Here is a 14,065-nt window from a genome sequence, read left to right on the forward strand (position 1 = left end):
CAAACAACAAGTACGACTGAAGTAAAGACTAGGCGTGGCGTCAAGCAAAGCGTGTTCTCTTTCTCTGGTTCTGGTCTTCAAAGGACCACGAAGGTGATAAATCAGGTAATTTTCATGCATTTAAATATTTTCAGTAAATGATTACAATGAAAAGTTTCGACCCTGGTATGAGTGAATGGTATAATAACGTATGGAGCTCTGTATGCGACTTTGAATGGACACTGAAATGATTGCAGGTCCCACGTATAGTTTTGTATGTATGGTTAGATTAATAGAGTGCCCAAATCTGCGCAAAAGCGTAACTGAGCTGCGCGATTCTGATTAAACAACACACAATTATGATAATGAATTGACTTTGTAGCTTTTGTTTGATGTCTGCCTGACTTGCGTACCAGGTAATCTGACTTAGCAACCAGGCATGCAGTCAAGAAGTTTGTTGTAATGAAATGACTTTGTAATTGTAACTTTTGACCAGTGGCAGTAGGGGCGCTGGTCCGAGAATAAGGATCGTCTTCATAAACGAAGATCGTCTTTGTTAACGAGGACCAATGCGTCCTCAAAAACAAGGATCGTCTGCAAAAAAGCAGATGTTCCATATTTTTGATCGGCACATTGGCGATGCAAAAAGCGGATTCCTGGATGATTTTCTTTAATGCATTTTACATTGGCTTTGTACAGAGTCAGAGACCTTCACATTATGAGCAACAAATCCTTGAGAAGACGGACAACCCATAAAAGTAGACGGTCAACTAGGGTTATTTTCCCCTAGGAAATCCAAATTTGGCATTGCTAGCGGGTGGTTGGGTAACCCGCAATGATGCAATTAAGTTAAAATATGTTGATTGATGTACTATTACCAGTCTCTTTTTTATGTAACAGATTATATCATGCTTTGTATGGTTTTGAATAAAATGAACTGAACTGAACGGAACTGAAAACGTCCGCGAAAATGCAGACGATCTTTGTTTGTGAGGACGCATTTTGTCTGCATTTATGAGGATATCCGCGTTTATGAGGACGATCCTCATTCTCGGACCAGCGCCCCTACTGTTGACTTTTGTTTGATGTCTGCCTGACTTGCATGCCTGGGGCCCATTTCTCGACACCAACAACAAGACAGTTATAACTCTATCCGCCAACTACGGAGATGTCTCTGACCTTACTAAACAGTTTCACGAAGAGCTTACTAGAAGTTGGTCCAATACCCGGGCATAAGGCTTCTACGCCTACGATTTGTTTTTTCCTATTCTCTTTTTTTCATTTGTGTGTTAATATGTTTCTGTTGTATTTCCTTCTGTTTCAAATTTGTATTAGGTCTATAGTAGTTGTAAATGCTAGGTGGAAGATACATTTTTGTGGACAAGAATAAATAAAATTATCAATTATCAGATATATAATTCTTTATGATAATTGCTATATAATATTATCTTTTTAATGATGTTGTCACATTTTTTAAAATGATTTATTAAACTATGATGTGAATTTGTCAATGTGTATTTTTAAAGCTTGTTTCTTTTTGGGGGCGTATTTTACGATAAATATGAGTTATGACAATGTCAGTCTTCAGACTTTTGACATGTCTTTTTATTTTGTATAAAAATTGTGAATCCATCACTTTCATTTCACATGCTTTTTTCTCTCAATTGTGTTGAAATTGAAATGCGTTGAATAAAATGCTCATCATGTGATGGGAATATGGTGTAAGTTCTTTGATTAACCTCCATACAACTCAACCAAAAACAAGCAAGTGAAAATTGTTTAATTTACAGATTTTTACATAAAAGACGCGAGGAATTCTACACCGGTCGTGTGTTTACCCAGTAACAGGTGTTGTCAATCACCAGGATTAGCTTTCACTTCAGTTTTATTTCAATCCAGCCTTATGCAAGGCTCTCGATTTTTCACCCATCGCCTCATATGGTAAAGTCATTATTTGACACTTCACTTACCTGAAGACTCTCTGAGAGACTAGGGGTATTTCTTGACGGGAATACAGGTTTGCTGTGTGCGAGACTTGTACACCCATCAATGGTATTTCCAGCAAGTCTGGTGTCAGCGAATGATAACCTTCTGCACATGGAAACTGACAACGATCTCCCTTTAAACCATTTTAACCAAGGAACCTGAGGGAACAGAGGCAACTCCTACCTGAAGAAGAGTGATCGTTCAAGAGTGATCGGTCAAGATGTATGCCTTCTACCGTGAGATCCACCCCCCTACTGGGGTGGAGCACTGCGTCTACTGTCATTTCTTCTCCCCGGACCAGCAGAACCTGGTGGTGGCAAAGGGCTCGGAGCTCACCGTCTATTCCATGATCACTGTCGACTCCAACAAGCCCACAGACAAAGGTGAGAGTTTGCTACGAAACAAACGAAGAAATAACTACCACTACGGCCATTACCAGCACTTATTCTATGTTAATATAGCTCCAAAATATAGCTCCCTGATCACTGTAGACTCCAATAAGCCCACAGACAAAGGTAAGAGTCTGCTAGAAAACAACATTAATATAGCTCCCATTTTCATTTGTCAACAATGGCCCTAAATACAACATAAATTCAGAAGATGAACACAAACATTGGTGGGCTCATACATCTGTCTTATACCATAATGATGATGATTTATTTATTTATTTATTTATGATGATGATGATTTATGTACAATATCATTACCATTGCCAATTCTTGCCATTCCATAAGTGTATACACCTCATTTGACTAGCTTATGATAGAATTTTCTGATTGTGATTTTCATAGTTATCTCTATTTTTTTTTTTTTGGGGGGGGGGGGGGGGAGGGCCGGAATATGTAATAGGATTTTTTTAATGAAATCCTTCGTAGATTGGGAAAGAATGGTAAAGAAGGGGGTATTTTTCACATGGAAATAGAAACTTGTTTGAGAAAAGTTTAAAGCTGATTTCCACTTTCATGTACTCTTCTTTAGATTCTAAACCCAAGAATAAGCTGGAGGAGGCTGCCACGTTCCACATCTTCGGCAAGGTGATGTCTATGCAGAGCGCTCAGGTGACAGGGTCAGGACGGGACGCTCTTCTTCTCAGCTTCATGAATGCTAAGGTGAGGACGCTGATCATTCCTCAGCCAACTGAAATCAGACTTCTTGGCAGGAATCTGTTTATAACTGTCTTTAAAAATGTGCCTGGCTGGAATGCTCCCCAGGGAGTGGCAAATGTGTATACATCGTGTGCGGGCAAGCCTGAATCTGATGACCGGGTTAATAATATATTTGTAAAGCGCTTAGAGACATTGTCGATGTATAAAGCGCTATATAAAAGCGAAATATTATTATTTATTCTTGGTCCCAACTGAGTGAAATATCTTCTCGCCCTATTCCAGAGTTGTCATTTTGGAGGATCAAAGCAATTTTTGCATTATGAAAGTATGCAATGACATACATGTTACGGTAACTATTATAAGCTTATAAAATAATTGAATTTGAATTTGAATGGCTATGAGGAGATCTGTCATAGAAAAGTAGCAGTTGCTCTATATTATTTTGAAACAAAACAATATCAAAACAAATCAAACCATTGTAAACAAAGAATAAATTGAACCAAGAATAATAAAGTTGCAAGTTTTTGCAATACATTGTGATCTAGTATTTCTTGCCAGAAAAAAAATTGGAATACGGTGAGCAATTGTATTCAATGTTCTGTTTATTTCCTTTTTCAGGTATCCATTGTCGAGTATGATCCTAACATGCATGATCTGAAGACGCTCTCTATGCATTACTTTGAAGAAGATGAAACCAAGGTGAGTAAATCAATCAGAAAATAATTGATGACCTCAGAAGTGAATGGTGGGGTAGCCGGCAGAAGAGCTGCCCCCACCTTTTTAATAAATGAAAACTTGTATTGGGTGGATATCCTTCCTTTCCCAAGAGTCTTTTGGAACTAAATGTCTTGGGGAATATATTTTTTAAGTCCTTTTCTAGAGGGAAAGAAATCATGTCGAGAGATTTTAAAAAAAAAACAACTATTCCTTCCTCCTCCCTTTTCCTTTCTCACATTCTTTGATACGCACTTGTAATCTACTCGCAGAGAGTTAATTCTTTCTATTTCTTACATTTTTCTTTAATCTTATACAGTACAACTACATATCCAATCTTCAATATCAAATTTAATTTTGCACCAATACATACCAGTATATGCATTTATTTCCCAATGATTTTCCTTAAAATTTTTAGGGAATGCTGCTCGGAAGGACAGCTTTGTAGTATGCTCGTTCTTTGTATCCTCTTTTAATGAGTACATGTACAATAATATTAGAATATTGTTCTCACAGTGTTCAGGCCCTATCCAACATTAACCTTATCGTGCATTCAAATAATTTAATTTATTTCCAGGAGGGAGTTTATCGTAACATTTTCCACCCCGTGGTGAAAGTGGACCCTGACCATCGATGTGCCATCATGCTAACCTATGGCTCCAAGCTTGTGGTCCTTCCATTCCGTAGAGACGGCTTGGTGGAAGACCTTGATAAGTCTATGAGTGCAAGGTAAACCATTGCTGTGCTGCTGGAAACCAGGGCCAGTTTCTCGAAACCGTCATAAGTCTAACGTCTAACTAATGGACATCCCATACGAAGGTGTGTTAATTCTATAACACGTTTCAATGGGATGTTTTAGAAGTTAGACTTATGACGGTTTTGAGAAAGGGCCCCCAGTGGGTATTTCACAAAGACTAAGATCCACTTTAAAAGGTGGACTTAACTATGGCAGGTTGTTCGTGCCACTTTTTGCTCTCACCATTTACTGGCATTTGCTTCTCAAGGGACATACAAATCATGGTCACAATTCTACAGAATTTACATTTGTTGATAATTCGTTATTGAAGGGAAAAATATTATCTGAAGATCATAATTGCGAGAGCAACTAGTGGCATGAATGGCCTGCCATAGATAAGTCCAACTTAAAGATGGTCTTGGTCTTTGTGAAACACCCCCTGGACACTCTATCATGTTACCAATTTTACCATATAAGTACAAGTTCTCGGGCATCCCATTGAAATACATGGTTATTTTAGTTAACTATTTTGTATGTGACTTAACACTGTTTCTTAAGAAACTTCTAAACTTTTTTTTCTTCTGTTTTCTTTACTTTCCTGCACTTTCGCAACTTTAGTAATATATTCAATTCTTGTAATTGTAAAGGTGAAGGTAAAGAGTATCCTCTTCTTCAGTTTAAACTATAATGTTTATGGCCTGAAAGATTATCACACTGCAATCATTGTATTTCCAAATGTGATATTAATCAATCAATAGTCCAGTTCACATAATGTTCAATAAAATTCAAAATTTATGTTTGAAAAACATTTGCCTAATTAAAATGAACCAATGAGTAAATTTTGTGAATTTATGAGATTTAAAATAGAAGTTACCTTGTCAATGTGCTTAAATTTTGTTTTTATTGTCCATTTTGTATGCCTCCGTTACAAAGTAACGGGAGGCATTATGTTCTCGGGTTTTCCGTACGTACGTCCCGTTCTCGTGATAGCGTTATCTCGAAAACCGATTGATGGATTCTCGCTAAACTTGGGTCATTAATGTATATATTTTGCAGAGCCAATGAACTGATTAGATTTGGGGGTCACAGGGCTCATTATGTATGCAAAAATAGCTCGTGATTGCGTTATATCTCAAGAACTGATTGGTGGATTCTTGCCAAACTTGGGTCATGTATGTATCTTGTTTCATTTTGTGAACCTGACAGTACTCGACGCGGAGCCCTGATGCCCAGCTACGTGATCAGGCTGAATGAAATGGACGATCCGATTTGTAACGTTCTAGATATTCAGTTCCTGCACGGGTACTATGAGCCTACATTACTCATCCTCTATGAACCACTCCGCACTTGGGCAGGGTAAGCATGTCTGTAATGTAACCGTTTTTCTTTCATTCATTCATTCATTTATTTTTCCTCTCGTGGGGTGGAGCACCCTTACAGCAAAAAGTGATTTCCATAGGGGACCATCATCATAAAAACAGCCAGGCATCAACACTATGCAAAAAGGCACAAGGGGTGCTTGAACCCCAAGTTGAATGTCAAAAAAGGGATGGGGAAGAGAAAGAAAGGAGGTGGGGGGGGGGGAAGGAAATGCATAAAGAAAATGATAAGATTCCCTTAGCTCACCCTCCCTCTAATCCTTGGCCTTGTTAATTCACATTTCAGCTACCAAACAAGACCACGGTCACACCCCCCCCCCCCCCCCCCCCCTCCACCCCCTTTTCCACCCTCAACAACTGGACTGGTGGTACATCTCTATCAACATCAACCCGATGACAACTGAATTGTTAGAGTCCCATATGCCTAATACAGGGACCACCTGGTCGCTCTAGGTAATAGGTTACTGTTTAATATAGACAAAAGGTAATAAAGGCCTGATTATGATAGTCAGATCCAGAATGTTGGTTTCAGTGATTTTAAATATCAACCCTGGTCAGCTTCAAAGGTTGTTTAGACTAGCTAAAATGTAAACAACCTAATACAAAGGCCGGTAATCATTTTTCATCACTCTTTCTCAACAGGCGTGTAGCAGTGAGACAGGATACCTGTTCCATAGTGGCCCTGTCCCTCAACATGGCCCAGAAGGTCCATCCTATCATCTGGTCTCAGAGCAGTCTACCCTACGATTGCATGCAGGTCCAAGCTGTTCCAAAGCCCATTGGTAAATATTTCAACTCCTTGTGATCTATAAAGGGTAATTATCAGAGAGGAATGGTTGTATATGGGCAATTAGGGACTTTTTGATTTGCATGTTCACTAGTGGACTGCTATGTATGCGGTCATTTTTTAAGCAGTGAGCATGCTCATTGACGAGCTCATCGTTCGTAGCCGAATTCTTAAATGCGTTCACCCTTGTTTCGCTGTCGGTCAAATATCTGTGACGGTACTGTTCATAAGTCATATTTTGTAGATACGAAACAGCACATTAACATCACAAAATGGACCCAATTGACATGGTTCTGCAAGCACAGAGTGGTGAAAGTGTCAGCTCTCTAAAATTAACACGTTCGCTTGTCTATAATTTCCCTTAAATAAAAATTGTTGCAGTTTAAGGCATTACATCTGACTTTGGACCCTGCAAATTTCTACAACATACTCAGAAAATTCTATTTGAACCTCCTATAAAAAAGTAAATATGAAACCCTGTGTATGGTGTGTCTCTGAGCTCAGGCACGTACTGGAGCACCACTTAACTTCTTAATAATGATTTCTTTGTTTCTCTTCTGTCTTTTCAGGTGGTGTTTTGATCTTGGCGGTAAACTCTCTCCTCTATCTGAATCAGAGTATTCCACCGTATGGTGTCTCTCTCAACTCACTCACAGACTGGAGTACTGCTTTCCCCCTAAGTAAGTCCTAGAAATATCTTTGATTTCTAAAAAAAAATGACCTTATTCTTTGAAAGAATTATCTGATTTGCACATGATCACCAGCTCAGTCTTGTAATTAAAAAAAAGTCAGAAAAAATCTTGGAACCAGTGGGATTTGAATCTGACATCCATTGCTTGACAGGCAGTGACTCTACAACCAGGCCATCACTGGTCCATGGAACAGTCACGATTAACTGAAAACAAATACCTCAGCTCTCGTGACTCATACTGACTTTTCAATATTCATCAGTCCACCATTAGGAGATTTAGGACAATAGCTTTTAATGTTAGGCTTCCTGGGAAGAATAGGATTTTTGACTTTCAGAGTGCAGTATTCTGTGTGAGGTTGATGATGTTTGTACACTGAGGCCCACAGAGATGATGATGATGCGAATATACAAAGAGCTTGATTCTAAAATGAGCTAAATCCACTTTTGATTAAAATTGAGTTATTGATATCAGAACATTATCCACTTAAGTACCTGTCTTTCAACAAATAATTTACTTAAATTTTTGGAGCAATTAAGAAAAAATGCACCTTCTAATATCACTTTTCCATAGACACCTGTACAAAAACTGGTAAACAATTTATTTTTTCTCTGAAGTTACGAAAATGTATTTAGCTCCTTTTGGAATTGCCTCATACAAGCTCTGCTTTTTTAGCAAGCCCCTCCGTTTTGAATTACTTCATCAAGGTCATTTTTTTTTCCTATTGTTCAGTACTGTTTTTTCCCAATATTTCTTATCAACTAAATTTTGTTCTACATAATACTGAATTTACTTTGTTTATATTATATTTGACTGTATTATATTATGTCTGTTTATATTTTGTTTGTTTTGAAACGGAAATAAAATCTGAAATCTGAAATCTGAAATCTAACTCTATATATATTGTTTGTACTCTGTACAGAAACCCAAGAAGGAGTGAAGCTATCAATGGACTGCACCCAGGCAACGTTCATCTCCTATGATAGACTGGCGCTGTCCCTCAAAGATGGAGAGATGTAAGTTCTTTTAATCTCATTCATGATACTTTATTTTAGCCAAGTCCTTCCAGTTTCTCGGGACACGATAGACCAGGTCTTCCTGACTGACATGGCATTCCTTAGGTCTTCAACTGCTGGTCCAGTGTCTTCTGGAACGTTTGTTTTGGCTGGTCTCCCTCTTTCTCTTCGCCCATATGATGTAGTCCGTAATGAGAAGTTCATGTGTTTATCATAATGAATCCAAATTTGAATGTGTGAATGTTTTATAATGCATTTTATAGATACATCTCCTACATAGATCATAGCATAATGCCTTTTCCCTATTCACCTGTCACAAAACATGCTCAAGACTATAGATAATGTCACTTGTCAGTGATTTATGCATTATTTTCTTCCTTTGGTGCCACTGTCACTATCATTATAATTTTATGTTTTCATATATTTTGCATTCATGTCCATATTGTTATATTTCTGTTTCTGTTTTCAGATATGTCTTGACTCTTCTTGTCGATGGGATGAGGAGTGTTCGAGGGTTTCATCTTGATAAGGCTGCCGCCAGTGTGCTCACAACATGCGTAAGTAAACCTACCTACATTATTATTTTATGACACACCCTATACGTATATGGTGTGTCATAAAAATAATAATCTTGTGGCTTAATATGAAATGTTGGTGCCTCATAATTGCACGGTCACTAGACCACCTGTCTACAAAGACCACACTTCTTTGTTTCCCTTGAAAATAGTTTCCCATTGAAACATGTACTAAAGGAACCTGTACATAGAGACCACCTGCCTATAAAGACCACTTTTCTTGCCTCCCTTGGGTGGTCTTTATAGACAGGTTTCACTGTATAATGAATAGAATTTAAATAGTATCCTTATTTGTCACATTTGCATTGACAATGTCATATTTGATGATGTTTTTGTCATTTCAGATATGCCCCATGGGAGACGGGTTCCTCTTCTTAGGTTCACGTCTGGGTAACTCTCTATTATTGAAATACACCGAGAAAGTATCAGAAACCAGTCCAACAGGTCAGTACTATTTAATTTCCATTTTGGGGTTATATTATCCTTGTTTGTTTGGTATTGTTTCCATGGAATTTTTTGTTGTTGCTTGTGTGCATATTTCTTTTTAATTCATTTTTATTTTTATGCCTCCGTTACAAAGTAGCCGGAGGCATTATGTTTTCGGGTTGTCTTTCATATGCCCGTTCTCATGATCGCGTTATCTCAAGAAATGGACAGATTACCATCAAACTCATCTTGCAAAGCCAATGAACTGCTTATATTTTAGAGTCATGAGGTAAAAGATAAAAGGGTCATACATGTTTATGAAAAATAGCTTGTAATCACGATATTCTGAGAACTTGTTAATGGATTACAATTAAACTTGAATTTGAAAAATTTCTTCTGTTTTGGTTTGTGAAATTGCTCTATGGTGGAGCCATCATTTTCGACTGCTCGCAGTCAAAGTTCCATCTAGTTATTTATGCACTAAACTGCAGGATAGTGGTATATCAACTAGTCATACAAGTGCATAATCTGTACATAGCTGGGAATACAAGTTTTGATCAGTCATGCATGTTAGTTCCACAAGTGGATCATGATAATGTTTTGAAAAAATGACCTGATTTTGTGTTGACTTGTGTTACATATTATGCATTAAATTGTCCTTCTGTATTTTGTCTTTCAGATGCATCGAAAACTGAGGAACCGAAACCGGTAAGAGAAATAAGTTACTTTTGAGAATTTATGTAGTACATGTCGGGAGGCAGAAGAGCCTTAGGACTGTGTTTACATAGCTAATGATGTTGAATCTTTTTCGTTTTTTTAAAACTTGTTTAAAACTTTGTTTTGTTGTTGTTGTTACTACTCTGTGTTTATAGTTTTACATTGTTCCATATTTCAGTCTAAAGGATTGTATAATATATTAGCACAGATTTCATGCTCTTCTAAATCTCAGCGGATGATTTATGACATTTTTTGAAATATTTTTGTTATATAGGGTGAAGAACCTCCAACCAAGAAGATGAGAAGTGATGATGCAAGTGATTGGATGGGTAAGATTGTTTGCTTTCTCTCTATCTCTCCTACTTCTTCTTCTCATCTTTTCTTCTTTTCCTTCATGAATATTGTTTTGTTAAAGGGATTGACTATCTTTGCCTCAGATTCTAAACAAAATCCTGGATTTGGCTCATGCTGCAATGATAATTATAAACCTTTAGGTCAGTCCGTCCGGAATCCCTTGACTTTTACAAGCCAATCGCATGTTTGATTATCAATATATTTATGATTGGAATTCAAAATTTCAAAAACTGTTTTCCCAACAGTTTTTTATAACACTAAGTCTTACTCTATTGGGAAAAATTAAATAAGGATGGTAAAACCGGTCACTCAAAGATTTTTACTTTCTTGAAGCACAAGTTTTGTAGGGCTTCAATATTACATCATAGCACAGACACTGATAACACCTAGGACCATGCATCTCAAATTGGTAAAACTGGAAACCTTGTTAAACAATGCCTTCAACGTACATTTTACAGTATGTTATGTATGATTTACATTTCTGACTTGGCTTAATTTGCTCAAAAGATAAGCTTTTCCTTCACAAATATAAGTAATACTATAAGGCTATTAGATGGAGATATTCATCAATAGTAATACAAATTTAAAAAACACTTTCATGTGTCATCAGTGATTTGAAAACCTTGTGTTCAGTCTCTATAATACTAATATGTGTTTTAGAATTCAAAATGTATAGCCATAAGTCATTTAAAAATTGATATGGTAGTTTTACCGAAAAAATTGAGAAAGAGAAGTTATGTTTGTGAATATGCAACTACATGTAATATGAAGAATTGTTAATCAGTATTAAATATTCAGCATACGTCTGTATTTTTCTTGTCCCCTTTTTAGCGTCCGACACCAAGTTCTTAGATGACCCGGATGAGCTGGAGGTGTACGGGAAACAGGTTCAGAAGACAGGGACACAACTCACATCTTACTCCTTTGAGGTATGTCTTTCAACCTATCTATGTGTTAATGTAGGCAATGTTGCAAAGGTTACAAACATGTATTACAATAATAATTTTGTAAGATACATTTTCATGAACTTAGTCAGTTTTTCTCGTTCCTCTTGATGTTTTGTTGCCCTTGGCATAAAGTGGTTAAAGGCCCTCTAAAAAAATTCAATGACAAAATTTCATTTGAGTTGTATCATAATGTTAAAGAAGATGTCATTTAAGGCATACTTCTGCAAACATTTCCCCCCAAAAATGTGTTTGAAGACAAATATTGATAAAAGAATACATAATTTGGGTTTTTGCCATCAAATTTTTGGTGAATTTGGAGCTGATCAAGTTCTGTAAAAGAGCTTAATAAGAAAAAAATATTATTATTATTTTTATTATTATCCAGAATGCTAGGAATTACACATTACACATGAGCAGAAAGAACAAAAATCAGGGAATTTCTAGTGTATTTCCAATGCAGTACGTTGTGCCATTCTAGAAAAAGAGCAATTAAATTGTAACATCATTGGAGTCTATATTCAAATTGGCAATTCTTTGTTAAATTTTGAAATTTCTTTCACATGAAGGAGTGGAAAATCAGATTAATTGTTGCCAATTTGAGGAGGAAAAACTGATTAATTTAGAAAATGAGAATTTATTTATTTATTTGAACATAATTCATCAGGATAACAAGATCAGAAAGGACTGGTTTACATCCTGGTCCTGAATAATAAAAACTTACACTAAAACATAAAAACAAAATAATCATACATATATAATGAGAATTGTTAAAATCCTCATGAAGTCATGATAAAAATATTTAGTGACCATAATTTGTTGAAATAGGTTTTCTTATACATGAGAACTCTCTAAACTGCTAGGGGTTGATGGATAACATGTTTATATTCTCTTTTTGTTTAGATTTGTGACAGTCTTCTCAACATTGGTCCATGTGGTAACATGATCATGGGTGAACCTGCCTTCCTCTCTGAAGAGGTAACTATTATAATATTGATAAGAATGATAATGATACTGTTGATAAAAGTGATATAATTTACAAAGGATCGCCTGTTTCAGATGATGATATTGTTTGTATATTTATTTATTGGTTTGTTTGTTTGTTTTGATGATATTGGTTCATTAGTTTGCTTGTTGTTTTTGTTTACATCATTGGCTGTCCCCAAAAGTGGACAAATTCTAGTTTAATCTGGCTTAATTTGGTCCACTGATATATGGAGTACGAGGTTTAAACCTCTTAACCCCACCCTCCTTCCCCTTCTTCCTCTTCATTAAGATATTGAGAGAGTTGTATATGAGGTGGAGCCCCTTGCATACTGCTGTGTTTAGACACTGTACAACTTTACTGTCATTTAATGTTATGCTAATTAAGTCAAGTCCCTGCCCAAGTCTGATTGTTATGCATGCTCTTATCACCATGAACTTGACGGACAAAGAAAGAGGATAAAATATACATTTCCTCAGGTAGACAAAGGAACATCCCTTCACTGCTGTTATGTAAAAATGTGTAGAACAGGTGTGACAAGCATATTCACCTGTTCTACACATTTTTACATAATGGCAGTGAAGGGATGTTCAGATGCCATTGCTATTGTGTTTTCCCATAGCCCTATAGTGCCACTACCACATGTTAATATCTTGCCAAAGGACACTGGTGCCACGGCGGGACTTGAACCGCGGACCGTGTGATCCACTAGACCACAACACCTCTAAGTGTGATGATATTCTTGTATGTTCTTCTCCCATCTGTAGTTTCAGGGTAATGTTGATCCTGACCTTGAATTGGTGACGACCTCAGGATATGGCAAGAATGGAGCTCTCTCCGTCCTACAGGTAAACTACTGCTCTTTGTCCTTCACTCTCAGATGGTCGATTGTGAACTTTAAGATTGACACTGTTAAATAATGAGGGAAATTTTGTTATATCTTTGATAAACTTATAGTACGTTATATTTAATCTGATTTTTGAAGATGTCAAGATTCCTAAGTGTTGAGATTCATAATAAACGAAAGTAGCATTTATGGTATTCAAATATAGATGTGTTTTGATAATTTGTCTACAATCAGTTTTAGTCAAACCAGTCTTTAAATAGTAGCCACTCCCCTACAAAAGCCACCTGTCTATAAAGGTCACTTATATTGCATCCCTCTAGAGATAAAGAAATTCTGTGTTATCTATCTACAGTGGCCACTTTTCACTTCAACTTGGCTGGCTATCAGAGAAAGATATGCCAATAGAATTCAAAAATGATTTACTTATTACCTCATTGTTCATCCATTAACAGAGGACGATTCGACCTCAGGTGGTGACGACCTTCAACCTTCCTGGATGTCTGGATATGTGGACCGTAAAAAGCCTCAAGGAAGCGGTAAGATATAGTTTGATATTGATGTATATATTGATTGGATACATTGATATTTAAAAGATGCAGGGGCAACATTAGAATTTTTATTTGAGGCACACTGGTCTCAACTAGTTTTTGACAAGCAGCACAGATACAAAATACATTCTTGCATCTTGGGGACCATGTTGACCAAACTGTTGGGATAGGATAAGCCTATCGTCAGGTATTTGAAGTTCAATATCAGAATTATAAATAAATCTTGAAGTAATGCTAAACCTAGTTGTAAACTTTACCTCTATACACAAGGCCTGGT

General features: G+C 36.7%; 2 protein-coding genes across 2 annotated transcripts in view; both read left to right on the forward strand.

The window, feature by feature from the left end:
• LOC764687 (cleavage and polyadenylation specificity factor subunit 1) lies at window positions 1–10,125 on the forward strand. The gene is made up of 12 exons (XM_030980147.1): window positions 1–105; window positions 2,120–2,348; window positions 2,944–3,074; window positions 3,690–3,770; window positions 4,363–4,514; window positions 5,728–5,877; window positions 6,543–6,682; window positions 7,257–7,367; window positions 8,299–8,392; window positions 8,862–8,949; window positions 9,312–9,411; window positions 10,073–10,125. The coding sequence occupies exons 2-12, from the start codon at window positions 2,186–2,188 to the stop codon at window positions 10,123–10,125; spliced, it is 1,263 nt and encodes a 420-aa protein (XP_030836007.1). The 5' UTR covers window positions 1–105; window positions 2,120–2,185.
• LOC584773 (cleavage and polyadenylation specificity factor subunit 1) overlaps window positions 10,070–14,065 on the forward strand; it is a 25,855-nt gene continuing 21,859 nt past the window's right edge. The window contains exons 1-6 of the mRNA XM_030979623.1: window positions 10,070–10,101; window positions 10,385–10,439; window positions 11,296–11,393; window positions 12,312–12,386; window positions 13,161–13,241; window positions 13,693–13,776. Coding sequence (XP_030835483.1) covers window positions 10,409–10,439; window positions 11,296–11,393; window positions 12,312–12,386; window positions 13,161–13,241; window positions 13,693–13,776 — 369 coding nt within the window. The 5' untranslated portion in view covers window positions 10,070–10,101; window positions 10,385–10,408. The remainder of the gene's footprint in view (window positions 10,102–10,384; window positions 10,440–11,295; window positions 11,394–12,311; window positions 12,387–13,160; window positions 13,242–13,692; window positions 13,777–14,065) is intronic.

This window comes from Strongylocentrotus purpuratus, unplaced genomic scaffold (genome assembly GCF_000002235.5).
Source record: "Strongylocentrotus purpuratus isolate Spur 01 unplaced genomic scaffold, Spur_5.0 spur5_scaffold_10, whole genome shotgun sequence".
Taxonomy (NCBI): Eukaryota; Metazoa; Echinodermata; class Echinoidea; order Camarodonta; family Strongylocentrotidae; genus Strongylocentrotus; species Strongylocentrotus purpuratus.